The sequence below is a fragment of the Erigeron canadensis genome, chromosome 5, assembly GCF_010389155.1.
Source record: "Erigeron canadensis isolate Cc75 chromosome 5, C_canadensis_v1, whole genome shotgun sequence".
NCBI lineage: Eukaryota > Viridiplantae > Streptophyta > Magnoliopsida > Asterales > Asteraceae > Erigeron > Erigeron canadensis.
Window position 1 is genome coordinate 29,833,129 of NC_057765.1, and position 22,299 is coordinate 29,855,427.

The following is a 22,299-nucleotide window of genomic DNA, read 5'->3' on the forward strand; positions in this document are numbered from 1 at the left end:
CGAGCTAGGCATTTATGATGTATATACTAGAAGTAATCGACAAAGATATAATAATTTTGATAAATTTATCATAGTTATATACTCCCTCCGTCCCAATTTAAATGTCATAGTTTGACATTTTGGATCTTTCTTGTTTAACTTTGACCGTCTAGATTTCTATTTATGTTATGTAATATTTGATGTAATATATATGAATCAGTTAGGTTTTAAATATATTTTATAACGATATAACTTTCGCTAAGTATTATAAAACAAAAAAAATAATATTAATGGTCAAAGTTGTGAAAGATTGACTTGGACAGTCAAACGTGAACATTTAAATTGGGACGGAGGGAGTATAATGTTTGTTCAGTAAATTATGGTATTTTTGTATAATATGACAAGTGTATAAAAAAAGTGTTATGAATATATTAAATTTAATGTTAAGTTAAAATCTTTTTACACTAAACTTAGATTGTTTCCAAGTATCAACTCCAGCTTAATTTTTTCTCTAATATTTTTCATAAGATAGTTTTTTTTTAAAAAATGTTTAACAGTTAAGAATTATAGATATAACATACAAACAAAATCTGTTATAAAATGTATTGAAAATGGTGTTAATAAATGCCCAAAATTTTGCTGTTGAAATTTACACCAAACTTGATTGAAGAGGAAATTTTCACACCATATTTGATGTTTTTATGCATATATTAGAGAGATTCGTGATCCATATTGTTGGTCCACTAATTAACATTACTCAATTTGACAAACATTAATGAAACATTTAGACTCGTAATTTGATCAGAAACACCGACACTCGTAGTTGTCATGCTCATCTATAATATCTATATAAACAAACTACTCAAAAAATTTAACACTCTACCTTTAAAATCTCTAATTTACCCTTTTAATTTATACTATCATCAAACACTTTATCCTTAAAATTCCAAAACTATCCTTAAAAAAAAAAAACCTTACGCGTGTCCCTTCCTTTCCCTAAAGTTGCTCACATGGTATACCAAAATAACACACATACATTACTGAATTTAATAATCAATTAACATAAAAAGCGCTCACTCTAAAACGACAACGGTGGTTTGCACTTTCAGCCGAACTAAGAAACACTTGAGATGAATCATACATTCATGTAATAACACGGTACCGCTACTTAACCAGCGTTTTTTTCCAAGGTCTCGCGGCATCGCGCGGGTACAAGGCTAGTATTAGTAACAAGAAGTCAACAGGATACCAATTGGCAATTATCTGTATATTGTATAAAATCTCATAAATTAATATTGCTATACTAATAAAATATAGGTAAATTGTTTCCAATCATATTCTACACATCAATATTTGCGGGTTGGCTAAACCTGACTCGGCAAAAAAAAAAAGGTGAAGGGTTTGAACCGTGACTTGTTTTGCAACTCTTAGTCCTTTCCAATTCATGGGGAAAAAAGCAGATTCATAACTACTACTAATACTATTACTAGAGGACTAGAGGTCAAGTTGATGCTTAGGTTCGTGTAAAAGGCTTTGCAGCACTACAAATCAAGTTGAGAGTATAAGATACTAAAAATAATTCACATCTCATGATTCTTCCTAGTACTAGAGATATTGGATAAGAACAAGGCATTTATAACTTTTTATATATAGTCCCACTAGAAGAAGCTGCTTTCCCCACAAGTAGGGGCACTTGAGACTATGATGCAAACGTAACTACGGAAAGGCAAGTCCAACTACACGACAACATTTAGTTGCAACGTCGTAATCATAATTCAATGCAGATTTAATCAGCAACACGTAAAATTGTGGTAAAATATCATTCTCTATAATGGAAGCAAATTCATATTTTACAAGTGCCCGAGTGCCGCAATTTAGTATTAGGAGATTTCATTGAACAGTCAGATTTTTCAAATAAACTAAACAAATATTTTGTGGATTATTAAAGATATATACAAAGTGATAGAGTTAATTATACCTTTTTTAGGATATTGCAGACTAAAAAAAGGAAAGAAACAGACAGGGCAAAGTGGTTGACAACGATTACATTACATGTTTTGCTCTTTATAAAGCTGCTGTTTGGTTTTTACTTTTTATCTTGAAGGCTGACTAAGTGTGATATGCACCTACATACCCGTAGAATCCGATAAAATCCCACAACGAGATCTTCAAGTGCTGCTGCAATCTCAGCAGAGAGTTTTTGAGAAGATGAATGTTGTGATTCAACTATTGGGATGTCAATTTGGCATGCAATAATCTCCGATGGGTAGATACCCCTGTTTTGAATTTTAGTCCTTCAGTCAGCAAGACTAAATAATGATGCTATCTATATATTTCATTAACTGAATTCTAAGGTCAGATTCCAATATAGAAATGCAATGTACCTTGTTAGACATGATGTGTTCAGAGTTACAGTTGCCCTCTTTCGGCTGTTTGGATCAAAGAAATGGAGCTCCAGATTAAGACTTCCTTCTGCAAGTTAACAAATGTGTGAAACTTAACTTAAAACTAATGCCTGTTCCCGATAACATTATCAAGATAACTATGCAGTTAAGATAGGATTACCTAAGGATCTGCAAAACCTTGCATAAATCAGGTTCTTTAGCTCTATTCTTGCAGCTTGTATCTCCTGCATCACATCGACCAAATTGCCCAAAAGATAACTAGTCACCTATGGAGCAAAAACAACAAATTAACAGCGTTTACGTGTTTTCATAATTTTTATGTCATTGACTTAATTATGCTGCTATGATATTTTTCTATAGATATACTTGAGTTTCTTGTGACAAACTTGTAGCACCAGCACTCTTCTGTACTAGGCCAGAATCAATGACAAACCCAAATGCAGTTAAAGCATCCATATCTTTGAATTTCTACAGAGAAAAATGGTCATTCATGAAAAGATATAAAGACTGACAAACGATATGTAAAACTTATGTAATTCACAAAGCAACAAGACCATATCAGCCTAAATATATAATATATCACCTTTTTTATTATTATCTCATTTAATGTATTGGAAACAGACATGTTTCGGACTATACCATTAGTGACGGTGAACCTGTAAGTAGCAACAACAGAAATTTAAGCAAATTTGACAGGAACAGAAGCAAAACTAAATTAAACTTGTATAACCTTTGAGATACTAGATCAAGGTAGTTAAGAACTATGTGCTGATCTTTGCTACTTTTCAAGTCTTCTACCACCCAAAGCTGTAATAAGAATGAAAGAGTAGTGAACATAAGTTCATCAATGGAACACTTTTTACAGTGCAAGACAGAATAACTTCATCGTACGAAGAACCTGCAAATCCCTTCGCATGATCTGACAACGTGCTCTTTTCAACAAATGATCATTAACAAAAGCAATTGTTTCACCGGGGCTAGGTGCTCCTTTCATCATCAACGATGAAAGGAAAGATTTTGTCAAGTTCGAAATTCTTGTATCCATATATTCTAGCGTCTGCTTCATCAAATTCACTTCATCATTCTCACCTTGGAACTGTAAATCAAAGAGGTAAGAAGAAAATCTAGTATTTTACTTTTCTTATGAACAATTAGCAGATCACTCGATTTAAATTGACTTAATACATATTTAGAGTAGAAAATTTAGGAAAAGGAAAAGAAAAGTCACATAGGTTCTTTTTCTACAATATGCGTTTCTCATGATAAGGTTGGCTAAAAACAAATTTAAAGTAGTCAAAATACCTCCTGAATGTCCTCATTGGCCAAGGGCTTCCGATTATAAGCTTGAATATCTAGTGAATTTTGTGATAACTGATTCAATTTCAACTTCAACGCTTCAGATTCTTGTATTCTAGTGGCAAGTGATTGCCTTTTTTTCTACACATAACAAATGAATCAAGAGAAGTCAAAAGAATGGAGACTTTTATTAAAGAAGATAGATTGAGAAATCAAATACCAGTAACCTCTCTCGCTTCACATGCAGCAGCTGCAACTTTGCCTGCTCGTGCACAAGTTTGCACAAGAGCAGTTTTGTTTCTGCTGCTCTGCATATTGCATTCATAAAAACGTCAAATAATTTCAGAGAAAATAGGACATGGCATGTAAAATAAATTAAACTCAAGATTCATACATAATACATTACCATTACCTTTTTTGCCGAATATCAGTACTGCGATTCTGTATAACAAATCAGAGAAATATATCGATAAAAATGTTATTCACAATCTGATGATCCAAAACACGGTATCACACAATCAAGATAGAGTGATAAGCATGTAAACCTGAATTTGATCAGAGAGAAGCTGATAGGTTTTTGACCTCTGAAGCTGGCTTATAATGTCAACCAACCTATCAATCTGCAAAATCAGAAGGCCAACTACATTGTGACGCTCTCAACTTTCTACGTGTAACTTCGTGGTTTCAGATCTTATTGCTTTCTACTTAGAGCATACATGTTATGGCTAATGTGGCAACCTGCGATGGGACTGTGATCCACACCATCTTCGGCATGGTGTGATGGGAAGAAAAGCTGGGGTGACAGGGAGTAAAGGGGGTGATCCTCACCGTGTGTATGGTGTGTGATGGGTTGAGGTATTTTTTACTAACCTTTTTGCTGATGTGACGGTGTCATGGGGTGTGATCCCCTGGTCGGCACAGACACCATATGCTCTTAGAGTTGAAAATTTAAAATAAAAAAGATGGAAGGCAAAAAAGTAAAATAAGACAGTTGAGAAAGCAACTTATGCCGTTTCATGCAGCCATGTTGCTATATTTTACAAGCCAATAAATGCAGAAAAGGATAAAAAGAATATACCGCATGCAAATTCATCTTTTCAACTAATTGAGAAAGAAGTTTTATTTCTTCGAAGAATGTTGTATGAATCTGCAAAATAAATTGTCATATACTAAATGCCAATATAAAGCCGGTTATTACAATGCTTAGAAGCCTAAGACAAATAAGTTAGCTAGATGTACCAGATTAGGATCAAAATTTGACATTTCACAGTCACTTAAGAGTTCCAGATCCAAATTTGAGCTCCGTTTGATTTTAGCATTTTTCCCTATAGCCATATCTTCGGTTTTTCTTTTTCGTTCAACCGAGATTACATCTGAACCAGACAACCCATTTGCACTGGAATACTGTACATCTTCTGGGTGCAAGGGATTGTTATAGTGCAACACACTGCACAAGTCTTTATTTGAGGGACTTTTACCAAACTCATCAGCCAAATTCTATAATAAAAAAATTTAGGGATTAAATTATCTTATATAGATATACTAATAAATTATGATGCATATTAATAAGAAGCGATAGGTATAAACAAATAAAGCACTGACCTTCTGACAAGAAATTTCATTCCTCCTTCCATTCAATACAATTGAAGTATTTATCCGTCCCATGGAAATGTCACTTCCTCTAAAAACAGATCGAGAGTTTTCATGTTCTAAATCATTTGATAAGGTTGTTGGGTTCTCCTTTGTTTCTGAGTTACTTAGGATTTCATATGGAGTCAGTGACATCAACGGAGATTTATTTTCCATTCAAGAGGGTGTTAGTTGATTTATCAATGTGATGAGTCAGTGACATCAACGGAGATTTATTTTCCATTTCACTGACATTATCTGACTGAGAAACAATATCCCTAATATTTAAAGGAGTCCCATGACTAGTAGCCGAGGATTCCAAGCTTGAGTTATATCCAAAAGCATCTTTCATCGTTTCCTTGGCAGTAAGAGTGCCCTATATGTAAGACAGTAACAGAACATAGTATATTAATGAAAGATAGACAACTACAAGAATAAATACAGCTTTCCTAGCAATGCATTCCGAAGGATAGTAAAAAAGAAAAAGCTACTCGTAAATTTTAAAGAATGCCCAAGCCCAAGAACAAAATCACAAAAGAATTTGATGTGACGAGCCAAGACATAACCAAGATGCAAGCCTCACAGATAAAAATGACAAGGATGCACCATATAAGGTAATTTTTTAAATTCGTTTGCAATTTGAAAAGATTCAGATAACCAGAGATAAAACTAAGAATTTTAATCATCTAGAAAAACTGTTTTAAAGAGTAAAAAGAAAAGGTATTGACCTGGCACAAAGTCATATATTAATAAACAGAATACCATGGTATACACTATACAGAATAAACTATGTAACAGTAATGAACAAGAAAAAGATGATTAATAACAAATGAAATTGAGCTGTGGGTCGTTACCTGAAAAGATTGATTAGGGGTCAGAGATCTAATATCCTGAGATTCAGATGTATTCGCCAAATCACCAAACACAATCTGCTTACTAGAGAAAAGCTTGGATCCATCATCTGCCACCCCAAACCCAGTATGCTTAACAGAAACAACTCTAAGGGGCTCCCCAGAACTGGCAATGCCTTCCATTTTATGATCTTGACCATAAGTAAAACCCACAAGGTCAGGCCCATGCGCCGTGTTTTCCAAAGATTGTTTTCCAGCTTCTATGGGTGACTTAAGCACAGAAGTATGGGATATATGCGTGTCATGGTCACCTTCTTTCAGAAATAAATTCATGTCAGGCAGTAGCTTCCCATAGTTATACTTCTCATAGTCCCCAACAAGACTTACAAGAGTCATGTCATTTGATTCGAACCCAGAGTTCAACTTAGAACTAAAATCACTGGGTTTGAAATTTGGCTTCTTACCTAGTGTCAGTTGCATGGGGCTTAAATTAAAGGGCATAGATACCCAGGTTTGGGGTTTTTTCCTCGATGGAAAGATGGACCCCTGAAAAAGTCTTCAGATCTCCTGATTTTAAACTAGCAATGCTACGAAAATGCATTGAAAATGTTGTAGAATCCATGGTTTGATCAAAATTATCATCAGAGGTAACAGAGTGAGACAAAGCTGATCTAATAAAAACTTCTGTGCACAGGGCCAAACAAAGTATCATCTGCAACCAGAAGTTTATTTGGTATTAACAGCAGTTTGAATTTGAGAAGTGGTATCTATATCAAGAACTGTAAGCATCCAATGTACAGAGTATTTGTTTGTTATGTACAATTAATTAATTGGAAAGGAAAAAATATAGATTGTAATAATATCACACGTAATTGCACTATTAGTATACATACAACAGTCACATTCAAACACCGAACAGATAGCAAGAGGGAGTGCACACTTAACCTCATTTTAGATAAGATGATTTCAGCTAATTTACTTTAAGCGTTCACTTTTGTCGAGAATCCAATTATACTAATTATGATCGACCAAAAATTCAGAACTGAGAGGATAATTGAAGCAAAGCCATTGCCTCGGACAAACATACAAAACACTCTGACCAACTCTTTATCCTCCAAACAACTCTTTTACGCACAGAACTTTTTATGCAAACGTTTTATCCACGTTACATAAGAACAAACATACAGCAAAGTCTACTAGTCGGGATTTAATTAACAACCTCTAGCCCGATCTGGCAACAATTTGCCTGAAGGATCACTAAGGCATTACATATCAAGCAGGTAGAAGCGAAATCGGTATAATTCACAATCACTAACTAACATTTCACAATTATTCATAATTACTAGTTCACAATTACTTACTAATATTTCACAATTATTCACAATTACTAACTAATATTTCTAATAAACTAGGCTCCTCATTCCTGAATATTAATTATACAAAAAAAAAAAAATACTAGCATAAAAAAAAGGCAAATTAACACCAAATCAATAAACTCCACTACAATTTATAATCATCAAAAAAATAAAAAATAAAAAATTAAAAAAAAATCATAAACACTTGCCATCATTTGAAGAAGTAGCAGGACCAGGAGTACTTATCGAAGAAGACGGCGAATCAACCACTTGCAAAAACGGACTATCCAGGGCGTTATCACCATTATCATTAAAAAGCTCTATCGAATTAGAGGTCGGAGGCGTAGCGGACTCGTCACGGCAATATGTATGAACAGAAGTAGTCTCCGCAAAGCTCACGCGCCGTTGCTTTTTGAGGATCGCAGCCGTTTCGTCGTCGGTTCTCGTGTTCGAGTGGCCGTCCGGTGATGACATTATCTGTTTGGTGTGAAATTGATTGGAATTTTATGGATTTGATTTTGATTAATATTTCAAGTGTTGACTGTTATTGTCGATTTTGTATTTCATCATTAGTTATGATTGTATAAGAATAATATCAAGGAATTCAAAATATACATTTCAATTGTATTACTAACATTTTTTTTTATTTTTGTGCGGGAAAATGAAGAAACTCTTGATTTTAGGCTGAGTTTGGTTTAACGCTGGCAATGACTACGGCTTTTGATTGGAAAATATCAATGTGATTAATTCGTTTGAATTGATTTTATTTTTAACGATGGTTTAAAGCGCATGCGTTGCACGCTGAGAAGAAATTATAATTCATTGCGCGTAGTAGGTTCATTTTAAAGGATTATGATGATGTACCATCCTTAAAGGCTGCGGTTTAAGGAGCATAACCAATATTAAGGATGGAGCCTAATTACGCTGAGGTCTTTATCCGCAGCCTCCTTCATAACCGGAGCCTCTCATAAGATCAACTTAAAAGTACGTTATGACGTATGGTTTAGGACCATCATCAGACCACTTTGTCTTAACTCGGCAATGAGACAAAGTTTGTTACACTACAGTCCACATCGAATAACGGCCTCCTGCCTCGCCAGCGTCACCCTAAAGGGACCAGATTCCAGATCCCTCCATGAGGCACTATAAATACTCTTCATTGGTGACTTTAGAACCCAATGAAAAATTCACACACATACACCTTTTCTACACTTGGTGGCGTGAAGCAACTGTGATACTTCGCATCAATTGGGAATCGCCAACAAGTCCAGAAAACCTCACAACCATTTCCTAATACGAGATTTACCCCTAGCAATTAACTGTAACTTTACCCTTAAACAAGTGGCGCCATCCGCACTCTAACAAAAAAAAAACAAAACAAATCAATCTTGTAACGGAAATGGCAGCGGAGGAGGAACCGAGGTCGCCTCCAAGTTTTGAAACCTCGCGTACTCCACCACATGCCCCACCATTAGCCAGACACTTAGAAGACCTGGCACCACTCCTGAGAGAATATCTCCATCACATAGACATGCAAAGCGTGCGGACCCGTTTGACGTACTCTGACGAAACTGAAGACACTGGTGAAGAAATAGAGGCGGAAACTCCAGTTCACAGAGCCTCCGGAAATAGGTTCGGCCCCAGGGTACACTTTGACGAAGTGCCAAGAAGACGTTCCGATGAAAACAACGGGGGGCACCAGCAGCATGAGCCAAATCTACCGCCTATGGCAGAAGAATATGTCCGCAATAATGGGGAAACGTACAATCAAGACTATCATGCATACAGCCATATTCCGCCGTCACGTAACCGGTATTCCACAACTCAGTCACAACAATATTTCACTCTGCAACCGACTCGTGGATCCCGAAACATGAATCGGCATTTTACCTCTCAAAATGGTGGAGGGCAGTCACAAAGTGCTCTGCACACGCATAGGCAGACATACCCAACAAACCAATACAGACCCCAGCCTCACCAACACTATTCAGACTATACACAAAAAACCCAGGCTTGGGTCCCAAGTGAAGAAGATATGATAATATAGATAGAGTCGGGGCCTTTTGTGCAATGGATAGAAGATTACCCTCTGCCAGAGGGAGGATTGCCCAAAGGAATGGAAACGTATGATGGGAAGGAGGACCCGGATAATCACTTGAAGCATTTCAATGGAATGATTCGCATGCAGCGTTGGAATGTCCCTATAGCTTGCCATATGTTTGCACTAACATTGAAAGACTTAGCCCGCGCATGGTTGGATGCTCAACCAGTAGGCAGCATAGTAAACTTTGAAGACTTGAAGCGCAAGTTCCGCTCACAATTTAGCCAGCAGCGGAAATACAAGAAGATGCATCTGGAAGCACACAACATTAAAAGAAGGGAAAATGAATCCATCCGGCAATTTATAACCCGCTACACAGATGAAACAGCCTTGATGAAAGGCCTCAGTGAAAACCAAAAAATCTCAGGTTTCGTCCATGGATTACGCTTCCAACCCTTAGTTGAATTTCTTTCCACATACTTGCCAATAGAGTACACAGTCCTCATGGACAAAACATATACTTTCTTGGTTGGAAAAGAGACGTCTGGGGAATGAACGGGCCCGGCTATGGAAAGGACCCAGACAGAGGTCGAAGAGGTCGGGGGTTCCGTCACGAGAAATTCCGCACGACACCATTCAACACACCCCAGGGAAATCCATCGGGAAGCCATAATACCATTAACAACACACACAGAAATCTACGAGACATACTAGCTGCAGAAAAGGCTCCGGCCAAAGGAGCTTCCAGAGGCAAAGATGCAACTAAGTACTGTGAGTTTCATAACCGGTACGGGCATGACACGAATGAATGCAAAGTCTTCAAAAACAAGGTAGAAGAAGCCATGAAATCGGGGAAACTCTCTACTTTAATCAAAGGAATTAAAGAGCCAGGATCAAAGCAGAACAATGGGAAGAATCTAGTTATTGAGGCTCCGGAGCCAAAAGTAGAGCCATTGGAAGACCTGATCGCAACAGTAATCACAAGAAAGTAACAAGCCAGTAGCCTCCCGACAATAAGAGAGTCTTGGAAGAACGTAGCCATCAGCTTCCCACCAGTAAGAGATGAAGAAGCTTCGGACGCACCAATAGTAATTGGGGCTATCATCGGGAATCACCCAGTGAAAAGAATACATTTGGATACAGGCAGCGGATGCGAAATAATGTACGAGCATTGTTTCCTGAAGCTAAAGGCAGTATTGAGAAAAACAAGGAAAGATAATACAAGTCCATTAGTAGGTTTCTCCGGAGAAAGAACTTGGTAGCTAGGAGAAGTAACTCTGAATGTAACCGTGGGGGAAGCCCCAAGATCAAGGTCAGAGTTGCTAACCTTTGTCATTGTCAGAGCAAAATCACCTTATAATGTGATACTCGGAAGATCGGCCATGAGAAAGATGGGAATCGTACCGTCCCCAGTCCATTCTATTGTGAAATTCCCAACACCTCACGGGGTCGGCTCCGTCCGGACAGAACCCCGAGTAGAGCGTCAGTGTGCCCAAATCAGAACTTCAGAGGTTGGGGAACCATCTAACAAAGGCGAGAATGTTGGGGCAGAAACAGAAAAGCTTTTCATCAATAACGAATACCCAGAGCAGCATGTTCTAATTGGGAAGCAATTGCCAACGCCCCATAAGAGAAGGCTGAAAGAAGTACTAGAGAAAAACAAAGATGTATTTGCATGGAAGCCTGCGGACATGACAGGCGTACCGAGAGAATTGAAGCTAGGCAATGAAATTTTTGACACGCAACACCGTCTAAACATGCGACCTCATATAGAACCTATCAAGCAGAAGCACCGCAACCTAGCTCCAGATAGAAGCAGGGCGGTAAAAGAACAAGTGGAAGACTTAGTAAACGCTGGGATCCTAAGAGAGGTCAAATACCAAAGCTGGGTGGCCAACCCAGTGATGGTAAAGAAGCATGACGGTGGTTGGAGGATGTGTGTTGATTTCACTGATATCAATAAAGCTTGTCCCAAGGATTGTTATCCATTGCCTGAGATAGACTGGAAAGTAGAATCCTTAGTTGGTTTCCGACTCAAATGTTTTTTGGACGCTTACAAGGGCTATCATCAGATACAAATGCATCCAGACGATGAAGACAAAACAGCTTTCTATACATTAGAAGGCATATACTGCTACAAAAAGATGCCTTTTGGTCTGAAAAATGCTGGGGCAACATACCAGCGACTGGTGGATAAGGCGTTCGGTAGATAAATTGGAAGAAATCTGGAAGCATATGTAGATGATATGGTGATAAAAAGCAGATGTGAAGAAGACATGTTCTTAGATATTGAAGAGACGTTCAAAACCCTTCGGTCAATCAACATGAAGCTGAATCCCAAAAAATGTTCTTTCGGGGTAGAAGAAGGCCAATTCTTGGGCCATGTGATCACTAAGGAAGGTTTTAAAGCAGACCCAGAAAAGGTTAAAGATATTCAGAATATGAAGCCTCCGCAAACCCTTAAGGACGTGCAAAGTCTTAACGGAAAATTGGCAGCCCTCTACCGTTTTCTTTCAAAGTCCGCGGATAGATCGCTTCCTTTCTTCAAAACTTTGAAGGGATGTTTAGAAAAGCAATATTTCAGGTGGACGGAAGAGGCCCAAAAAGCGTTTGAAGATCTCAAAGAATACTTGTGCCATTTACCTATGATTACAGCCCCAACCCTAGGGGAAACGCTGCAGATATACTTAGCTGTGTCAGAAGAAACTGTCAGTGCAGTACTGGTGACAAATAAAAAAGAAGGTCAATAACCGATATACTATGTCAGCAGGGTGCTACAAGCACCCGAAACTAGGTACCCTGAGATAGAAAAGCTAACGCTGGTGCTAGTCCACACAGCAAGAAGGTTGAGAAGATACTTTCAAGCGCATCCTATTCAAGTGCTAACAGACAAACCAATTAAGCAAGTGCTAACAAGACCAGAAGTTTCAGGAAGGTTAGCCAAATGGGCAATCGAACTAGGGGAACATGAAATTGAGTTCCGGCCAAGGAGTTCAGTGAAAGGCCAAATATTAGCAGACTTTCTAGCTGAAGTACCCAAAGAAGAACCAAAAGGCAAGAGAAAAGCTACACCTGAGCAAAACCCCGAAGACAAGCAAGATGTATCCCCAGAAACTTGGAAGCTTTTCACCGATGGAGCCTCCAGTGCAGATGCATCAGGAGCTGGTCTAATCTTAACAAATCCGGAAGGTCAAGAATTTACTTATGCTCTACGCTTCAACTTCAAAGCCTCCAATAATGTAGCCGAATATGAAGCCCTACTAGCAGGATTAAGGATTGCCAAGGAAATGAAGGTACAACACCTACATGCTTGTGTTGATTCACAGATAGTCGCGTTCCAAGTGGATGGAACATATGAGGCTAAGGAGCCAACCATGAAGAAGTACCTGGAAAAAGTCAGAGAAATCAGGAAGCAATTCAAGAGCTTCCGGATTGAGAACATTAGCAGAAATAGAAACAAGATAGCGGACGCACTGAGCAAACTTGCATCAACTTCTTTTGCCCATCTAACAAAAGAAGTCCTTGTAGAAACCCTGCAAAAAAGTTCCATAGAAGAAGAGATAACGGTGGCCCCAATAGAAGAAGAGGGAGTCACATGGATGACACCAATAATCGATTACTTAACAAGCGGGTTACTACCGGCTGACAAGGATGAGGCAAGGAAGATAAAAATCAAAGCTCCGCAATATGTTTTAAGAGAGGAAGGCTTGTACAGAAAATCTTATTTAGGACCACTATTAAGATGTATGGGACCAAGGCAAGCACAAGAAGTTATCAGAGAAGTTCATTATGGATCATGCGGCGCACACGCTGGCCCCAGGATGGTAGTAGCAAAGATCACCAAGATGGGATATTACTGGCCCTCCATGTACAACGATACCTTGCGGGAAATCCAAAACTGTTATTCTTGTCAAATACACGCAACAGTCCCAAAGCTGCCCAAGAGTGAGCTCATACCAGTAACATCGGCTTGGCCCTTCTCCAAGTGGGGCATCAACATTGTCGGCCCTTTTCCAAAAGCACAAGGAAAAGTCAAGTTCCTGGTGGTTGCAGTAGACTATTTTACAAAGTGAGTGGAGGTTAGGCCATTGGCAACTATTTCTGGAAAGAACATAGAAAAATTCGTATGGGAACAGATTGTGACAAGGTTCGGGATTCCCCAAGTGATAGTCAGTGATAATGGGAAGCAGTTTTGTGAAGGCGTTTTTCAACAATTTTGCAAAAACTTGGAAATACAACAATGTTTTACCTCGGTTGCTCATCCCCAGGCTAATGGTTAGGTAGAGGCCATGAACAAAGCAATCGTGAAAGGAATAAAAACAAGACTGGGAAGATGTCAAACTGGCTGGCTAGATGAACTCCACCAAGTTCTATGGGCACACAGGACAACTCCAAAAACGAGCAACGGAGAGACCCCTTTCAATCTCGTCTATGGCTCAGAGGCTATGATCCCAGTAGAGGTAAGTGTCCCGACATTTCACAGGTCTATAACAGCAGAACAGAATGATGAACAACTCAGAACAAACTTGGATCTTCTGGAAGAGAGGAGGGAAGTGGCATCCATCAGGGAAGCTGCTTACAAAAAACAGATGAAGAGGTACTATGACAAGCGAGTACGCAAAGAAACCTTCCTACCCGGCGACTATGTTTTTAGAAACAATGATGCTAGCAAAACGGAAAAGCAAGGCAAGTTAGGTCCTCAGTGGGAAGGTCCGTACCAGGTGACAGAAGCCTGCGGAAATGGCTCCTACAAGCTAGCAACACCCCAAGGAGAAAACCTTCCAAGAACATGGAACGACTCCCAGTTAAAAAGATGTTATGTGTAAAAAAGAGGCGTAGCCTCAACATGTAATCTAGACCAACGAACCCATCGAATGAAGGCAAATCCTAACTTACGGCCCAGTACCCCTAAATTACGGAAATTCAAAATCTAGGCAAATCCTAACTTACGGCCCAGTACCCCTAAATTACGGAAATTCAAAATCTTGGTCTATTAATTTGTATCTGGCCAACTCGGACATACTTCCTAAGGCCGACGTATAGGGTCGCAACCTTACGTCTCGGGACCCCAATAGTCCTGAAAGATGTGAACGGGAACCCATTTCCCAAACATCTAATGATTATAGCCTAGCACTCCCTGACAAAGGGCAAGCAAAAGTAAAAGCCCAAACATCTTTGGCAACACGTAAGCCCAAAGTTTGGCAACAATCCATACAATAAACATGGATAGATAAATAATGTTAAGTCTTGCCTAAGCAAAGCAAGAACAACACATATACTGTCAATGATTGTGGTCAAGAAGCAACAATCCATACGATAAACATGGATAAATGAGTAATGTTAAGTGTCTAAGCTTTAACATATTCCAATAAATACGCGGCATGCATTATAAAGATGAAACACGTTCAAGCATAACACAAAATGCAAAGAAGCCGCAGCCTCATACAATGTGAAAACAGACATAATGCTTAAGCAGTGTTTAAAGGCCGCAGCCTCACAACGAGTCGAGCAACAAAATAAATAGTGTATGGGTCAACAAAGACCTTACAAAACACTTAAAAAAGTCTAAACGTGATACTTTAGTTCGAGAACAAACAACCAAGATACTTTAATTGAGAAGGACTGAAGAGCGAGCCGGAACTGCAGATGAAGTAGGTCGAGCACGAGCTGCAGGAGCCCCTGGATTAGGCTTCGGTTTAAGCGCGAGTATCTTAGCTGCAGGAAGATGGGAGCTTGAGGCCACGTCCTTAAGATAATCATAGCTTTTGTTTTGAAATTTTGCCGCAGCCTCCTCCAATTTCTTCATTGCGTTTGGATCATGGCCTGCTATCTTTGTGACTTCTAGGCCCGGGACTTTCACATTAACCTTTTTTAGCCCTTTCTGGAATCCCACGGCAATAGCACAAGACTGGACGTCCCCCATCCCTAATAAAAACTCATGGCTGCGGAGAAACTTGTCAACAATAGTAGGAATACCTTCAACCAGCTCTTTTTTATCCAACTCCATAGCCTCGACCTCCTCCCCCAATGAAAAAACATGACCCTCTACTGACAAGTTAGCCGCTTTCAAAATGTCTATCTCATTCGAAAGTTCCGCAGCCTTATCTTGCCCTTCCTTGACCTGAACAACAAGTGTGTCTCTCTCTGTCCCCATATCAGCAAGCTTCTGTTGAAGGACCAAAATCTCTTGTTCCGCCATCTCAACTTTTTGCTTCTGAACCAAACTCTCCAATTGCAAGGTATCTTCGCGATCTTTAAAAACATCAGGATTGACAGAATTCTCCAATTGCCTCACTTTCCGGCGGAGAAGGTGGTTTTGGTGGTTGAGTCATGCTTTTTCTTTTTCTGAGTGATCCCAACGCCTCCAATAGTCGTCCTGCATGCAAAACACCACAAAAGCATATATAAACATTTAAAGTGGGGCACAACAATAACACAAATAAAGTTTTCATAATCAATTAAGCTCCTGGAAACTCTGACCTGAACACATAAGTACCGAATTGTAGTTTCATTTGCAAAATCTCGAAAACTCCATTTGGTTTGCATAGCTGTAGCATTAAGACGAGCCAGAAGCATTAATCGCCGCACATACTCCTGGCGAGCTTCCTCAGAATCCAGAAGGCTGTTATAGGGAATGTTCGGAAAAGTAATGGTAAAAGGGTCGGTCCTATTGGGAACCTCTGGAATACACATTGAAGGCGGACCCTCACTGTGACTAGGCTCGACCTCGTAATATCCAGTTACACTGTTTTCATCATCCAAAAACCTTTTCCTTATTCTCATCTTGCTCTTTAGCTTTCGGTCTTGTCATCAAAATTTTCCCAACACCATGAGTAGGCGCGGCAACTGAATCGGTTTCCTCTTGAAGACGATATGTACCGCCAATTGGTTCCTTAATATTAATGCCTTTCAGCACGCGCCCTTTTTTAGTGGGCTTGCCAACAGTAATGTTTGTATCCACTTTCTTCCTTTTTGAAACAACCTTCCTTTTCGAAACGGTTCCGCTACCCGTAGCTTCATCCTCAGGCGCATCTTCCGCAGCCTTTTTCTTCATTTGCTCGGAATGAGCTCTCAATACTTCTTCCTTTTCAGCAATCGTTTGAGGAGTATCAACCAATACTTTTATCTCTTTATCAAAGTTAACATTTTCGACATTTGGAAGCTTCTGATCCTCGGGAATCTCGACCTCAAACTCGACGCTATCATCGGAATCTAGCTGCAAGTAGTCGAGAAGAATCATGGCTACGGATAAAATAAAAATAAGCAAGTGTCACAAAAAAGAAAATAATAATAATAACAATAATAGTAACAGTAAAATCGCAAGATAATAGAAAGGATAGTCGAAGAAAGGGATGAACAGCTTAAAAGCCCCATACCCTTCCCTTTAAGGCTACGGATCAGAGGGACGGCAGGATGATGCACCCACAACGGGCTTAAACGGGCTAAGTACAAGACAGGCTCCGGAAAAACATGGCTCCGAATGGGAGGTTTATACAACTTTTTCACAAGTTTAAGATCACAATTTATGGGTGTTGTTTTATCGGCTAGAGTACCGCGTGCCGCCCCCTTCTTAACGAGAACTCCCCTATCGCCTGGCTCAATAATCGAAGCATCCATATAAAAGAATCTACTTTTCCAACCCTTCATAGACTCTTTTGTACCAAAAATGCATTCCGGCACTCCGCAGCCTGGTCTTTTCTCTATTGTATACCAATCACCCGCATTACCCAATCGAAAAAACTTGGGGAAAAAATCAAGTGTAGGCTCTATATCCCGAGCCCTACAACAAGCCTCAAACATAGTAATTTTTAAAGCACCATAAGGAGTGATTTGGGATACATGGCATCTAAAATACTTCAATACGCCTAGGAAAAAAGAAGTGAAGGGGAGGCGGACATTACCTAATTCAAACATACCAAAGTAAAGCCCAATCTTACCATCCGGAACTGCACTAATAGTTTCTGAAGGTTGCGGCAGGGTGTAACCATACCCGGGTGGAAACCTATACTCCGAGAGGAGCTCGGCTAATTCGTCTTTGGTGGCGGTGCAAAATTGAATATGCAGATCCGTCCTATTACCCATAGAAAAGAGAAGTAAAGCAAAATAGATATACCTGTAAAAAAGGCTCCGGTTTTGGCGACAAATATAGGCTCCGGACGGTGACAAATAAAAAGGCTGCGGATCTTCATATTTTAGAGAAGAGGGGAACAAATAAAAAGTGGAAACAAGAATGAGAAAGCAAAAATATAAGTATATATAGGCAAAAAGGAAGTTGGCGGATGGGGCGCGCAAATACTACAGATCATGACACGTGTCACCTATCTAGCGGGTGAGAAATGGATCACACTTTTCAAGGAAGGCCCAAAAGTCCGAGATCTCCACGCGCCCATAATAATAATATACGACAAAATTTACTAATACATAGTAATATCTATGTTTTGTTAAAAGAAAAGTGGGGGAAGGAAGGACCCACATGGCCATGCTATGGAAATCAAGAATAGCACCACGTCTGTTGAAGGCTACGGATTTAAAGTCCAATGCTCCAAAACATAAAAGTATAATAAATGCTTTGAATTTCAAAGCTTATGACAAATGCTTTAGATTTCGAAAGTGCAGCCATCAAAGAACTCTAGTCAAACCACATGCCCCAACAAATTATGTTTATTTAATTAAAATTATGCTGCGGATCAAAAAATTAAGAGTAAAAAAACAACTTGCACATAATTGAGTGGGCGAAAATCATCTAACCTATCACCCTAAGCGTTTAAGATGCTAGGCTGGGGGGCTTGATGATGTACCATCCTTAAAGGCTGCGATTTAAGGAGCATAACCAATATTAAGGATGGAGCCTAATTACGCTGGGGTCTCTATCCGCAGCCTCCTTCATAACCGGAGCCTCTCATAAGATCAACTTAAAAGTACGTTGTACCATGAATGACGTATGGTTTAGGACCATCGTCAGACCACTTTGTCTTAACTCGGCAATGAGACAAAGTTTGTTACACTACAGTCCACACCGAATAACGGCCTCCTGCCTCGCCAGCGTCACCCTAAGGGGACCAGATTCCAGATCTCTCCATGAGGCACTATAAATACTCTTCATTGGTGACTTTAGAACCCAATGAAAAATTCACACACATACACCTTTTCTACACTTGATGGCGTGAAGCAACTGTGATACTTCGCACCAATTGGGAATCGCCAACAAGTCCAGAAAACCTCACAACCATTTCCTAATACGAGATTTACCCCTAGCAATTTAGTGTAACTTTACCCTTAAACAGATTATGTTGGTTGTTAGTGGGTAACATGACAATGATGCGTAACTGATCGAAAGATGTTGTGTTGTATGTAAGATGAAAGTTATAACGTGTATAGAATTGTGAAGAAAGAAATCAACGAAGTAAGGCATATTACTAATATATTGGTCTAGAACTTTAAAATTATATGTTGTTAAATGTCTATTAGAGAAAGTGTAACACTAAAATGTTAACAGAATGTTTTATGCTACTTCGGTTATCTATGGATATTTGCAATGCCCATTACCACATCTTCTAAAATATCTACATGCTGCAAGATCAAGCTCAATATATGGAGTTTCCGACATAGCTGCATTAAAATGTTCTAACTTCGGTCCATCCAAACATGTTTTCGCCCAGTTATCCAAAATTGACCCATCCATTTTGCGATATCTAAACAAATGAATCTAATACCTGAACTCGGAATACATGCGATCAACTTATCTTTTGAAGTTTCTTCTCCTTGTTTTGAGCCCTTTTATAGAAGAATTTTAATAGTTCTCCATCCTCACGCTTCATTAGGTCTGTTAAAACTGCTGAAACATGCTCCCTTATGTGTACCACAAATCAGAAATATTAATAATTTCACATAAGAAAATTCATAATTACTCGTAAATTAAGTTTAACGAAGGTTTGATGATATAAGGTTAGAAAATTCATACCAGTTTTGCCATTAAGTCATTTTATGTTATTTTCATTGTATATATTCATCCATTTGAATGTTTGAACCATAAGAGAGTAACCACTACGATACGTCAAAACAACCACATGTACGATAATCCGACTCAATAATGCATTACGTATCACCTCTTGAACATGTGGTGATTCATCTCCTTCCTTTCTTCTTATTCATGTGATGTGTGAAAATCTAGTTGAATTAAAATCCTTAAAAATACTCCGAATCGAATACCACACACAATCGGGCAGTGGACCCGTTCGTATGCAATATAGATTAAAGTAAGTAAAGGTTCGTTCCACGGAGACTACAAAGAGCTAGCGAGTTTTAAGTAGTTAAAAAGAGTTTGGTTTTTTAAAGACACCACGTCATCTTGGTTTTTATATTAAAAGTTAGTTGATTGAAAGAGTTAGAAATTCCTAAGAATTTATCGAAAAGAAAATTGTTTTAAATCAAATAGGTTGGGAAGATTATTCACTTTGACAACATGATACACAATATTTAGGTTGCATATAATTGAAGAACCAATTCAAATATGTTGATTTATAACCGAGAACTAAACAAAGACTCACCTCGTACCCGTCAAGTTCGTTACTTTATTCAATTCCCTTAATTAACTAGTTCCATTACTAAGACCGGTACCCCAAGACGCCTTTCATAACTTTCCTAGTCAACTAATTGTTTTGGTTATTTAGATAACAATTGTGTCTATTGATTGTACCCAGCCATTACCCCGTTAACCCTTATTAACTATTAATTACTTTCTACCGTACCCGTCATAGAAACAAATGCTTCTAACCAAGCAATCAAAATAACTTCTACACAACCTAAGTTACCACTGAGATCATGCAAAAACTATCTGCAATTAAGAGTTAAATAGCAAAGAATTAATAAGCTAAGATTACGACACAACAATCAAATCAACTTGAATTCAAAAGATTATGCAACCATTATTCAATGTATCACTTCATCTCAGTGGATGACGAATTATTTAGCTACTCATAATCATAAACAAAACACAAAGAGTAAAAATATAGAAGAACATATTGTACCAATGTGTAGAAAACAAGTAAACGCTAAGAAAATCGATAACCGAATGCCTTGAAGCTCACGAACAACCCTTAGACCTTGATGGACGAAAAAGCTGCTGAGAATAGCCCCAAAGAACCCTAAAATCGACTAGAGGTGATTGTGTGTCGAATGGGAGGGTTATGTTCTTGTATTTATAGAGTTTACAAAAAGTCTTCACAAACCGACCTACAGATGCGACGCACCAAGCTTGAGGTGCGGCGCACCTGGCTGTGCGTCGCACCTGGCCTTGTTTCCAAAAATAATCCTGCCCGATATGCGACGCACCTCCCTGCTTTCTAACATCTTCCAACTTTTTGAGAAGAAAATGCTCCACACCACTCTACCAAGTGCACCTGCTCTGTTTTCAGCCAAAAACTTGTAGTTTTCATTCCATCTTCACTCGTATGCGTCCATGAACCATCCTAGTGCATCTTCTAGTCATCCGAAAGCTGTTTCTAACCATTTCACCTGTTCTAAGCCTACAACCACTAACAATACCATCAAAGCATCGAATATACATGTAAATTGCACATAATTAAGCTAAAAACAACTTAGAAACGATATGGGAATATGCATATAAATGGACATATCATCATGCTATACCCTATAAAAACATAAAAAGTTTCATTAGTTGTGGGTTCATTTCATATAATGCGAAATGAGTAAAAAATGAAAATAGCAACGGTAAATATTACAAAATGTAGATTACGCAGACCTTTTATTGATGGCTTGATCTCTTTCCATTGCACTAAGACCTTTCCTTTCAACTTCCTATCGAGTTTCAAAACTACCTTTGCAGCCCGTCATCTGCTCATGAACTCTTCCTAGGCAGGGTATTCGATGCTTTCAGTTATGTGTAGTTCTTCCAAATGAACACAATAGAATATTATATTTTTTTAGTGGTAGATAATCGTATTGCTAATGACAAAATTTAACATCAAAATAGCGGATTCGTTTGGAAAACTGGAGAAGAACATATCATTCATATAAAAAATGACATACCTAATTATAATTCAAATAATCAAAAATCAAAATACACAACTTACATCATTAAATAGATTAATGTATCGAAAGCTATCATATTTTAAGTAGAGGAATTGTAATGGTGTTTTTCTACTTGTAAAACCCTTCACATTCATTATTATTCATACTTTAAAAAGCCCATGGAATGCCAACAAAAAGAAAAATACGGTCCTCAAGTTGTATACCTCATTAATATACAAAGCCATAGCAAAGGACTCATCTTTGATATATATAACATTATACACTATTAATTAACACAAACCCTTTGAGTTCTCAACCCTTTGACAAACATTTTGAATTGTCAATCCTAACACACATTATTAACATGATTAAGGGAGAAATAAATTAAAAAGAAGAAATTAATATCATTAAAAGAGAGATTATTAGTTTCAAATTGATTCATGATTTAACTTTTATAATATATAAGGATTTTTACTTTCCGTAATGGCAGTCTCATTGATTGCTAGGTGGCGACCGTCGACAGGCGTAGATAATATATGTAAAAGTATTTGATTTAAAGAGTTAATGAGAATATTTTAAAGGATAAAAAATTAATATTGTAATTTAATCATCAATATTAATGGAGTATTGTATGTGAAAATATATTAAGAGGTGTTAAGTGAATATATTAAATATTTTTCAACTATTGTAAAAATAAAGTGTTATTTTTTTAT

General features: G+C 38.3%; 2 protein-coding genes across 2 annotated transcripts; one reads left to right on the plus strand and one right to left on the minus strand.

Annotated features, from left to right (window-relative positions):
- Positions 1-1,885: 1,885 nt before the first annotated feature.
- LOC122600600 lies at positions 1,886-6,609 on the minus strand. The gene is made up of 15 exons (XM_043773349.1): positions 6,164-6,609; positions 5,283-5,685; positions 4,920-5,177; positions 4,759-4,827; positions 4,226-4,300; positions 4,093-4,121; positions 3,901-3,988; positions 3,687-3,821; positions 3,283-3,480; positions 3,115-3,191; positions 2,968-3,040; positions 2,751-2,852; positions 2,545-2,650; positions 2,364-2,451; positions 1,886-2,255 (listed from the first exon to the last, which is right to left on the minus strand). The coding sequence occupies exons 2-15, from the start codon at positions 5,484-5,486 to the stop codon at positions 2,066-2,068; spliced, it is 1,692 nt and encodes a 563-aa protein (XP_043629284.1). The 5' UTR covers positions 5,487-5,685; positions 6,164-6,609; the 3' UTR covers positions 1,886-2,065.
- A 5,193-nt stretch (positions 6,610-11,802) lies between these two features.
- LOC122601536 lies at positions 11,803-13,629 on the plus strand. The gene is made up of 2 exons (XM_043774291.1): positions 11,803-12,298; positions 12,395-13,629. Exons 1-2 carry the CDS (start codon positions 11,803-11,805, stop codon positions 13,627-13,629), a joined length of 1,731 nt encoding a protein of 576 aa, XP_043630226.1.
- The last annotated feature ends 8,670 nt before the right edge of the window (positions 13,630-22,299 follow it).

Bases quoted from the DNA above. Each gene is read 5' to 3' on its own strand.
- LOC122600600 (XM_043773349.1), bottom strand. From the start codon at position 5,486: ATGGAAAATAAATCTCCGTTGATGTCACTGACTCCATATGAAATCCTA. The intron at 3,041-3,114 runs GTTATACAAGTT...TGCTACTTACAG, and splicing joins CTTGATCTAGTATCTCAAAG to GTTCACCGTCACTAATGGTA. The intron at 2,256-2,363 runs GTACATTGCATT...AATTCAAAACAG, and splicing joins AACACATCATGTCTAACAAG to GGGTATCTACCCATCGGAGA.
- LOC122601536 (XM_043774291.1), top strand. From the start codon at position 11,803: ATGGTGATAAAAAGCAGATGTGAAGAAGACATGTTCTTAGATATTGAA. The intron at 12,299-12,394 runs GTCAATAACCGA...TAGTCCACACAG, and splicing joins GGTGACAAATAAAAAAGAAG to CAAGAAGGTTGAGAAGATAC.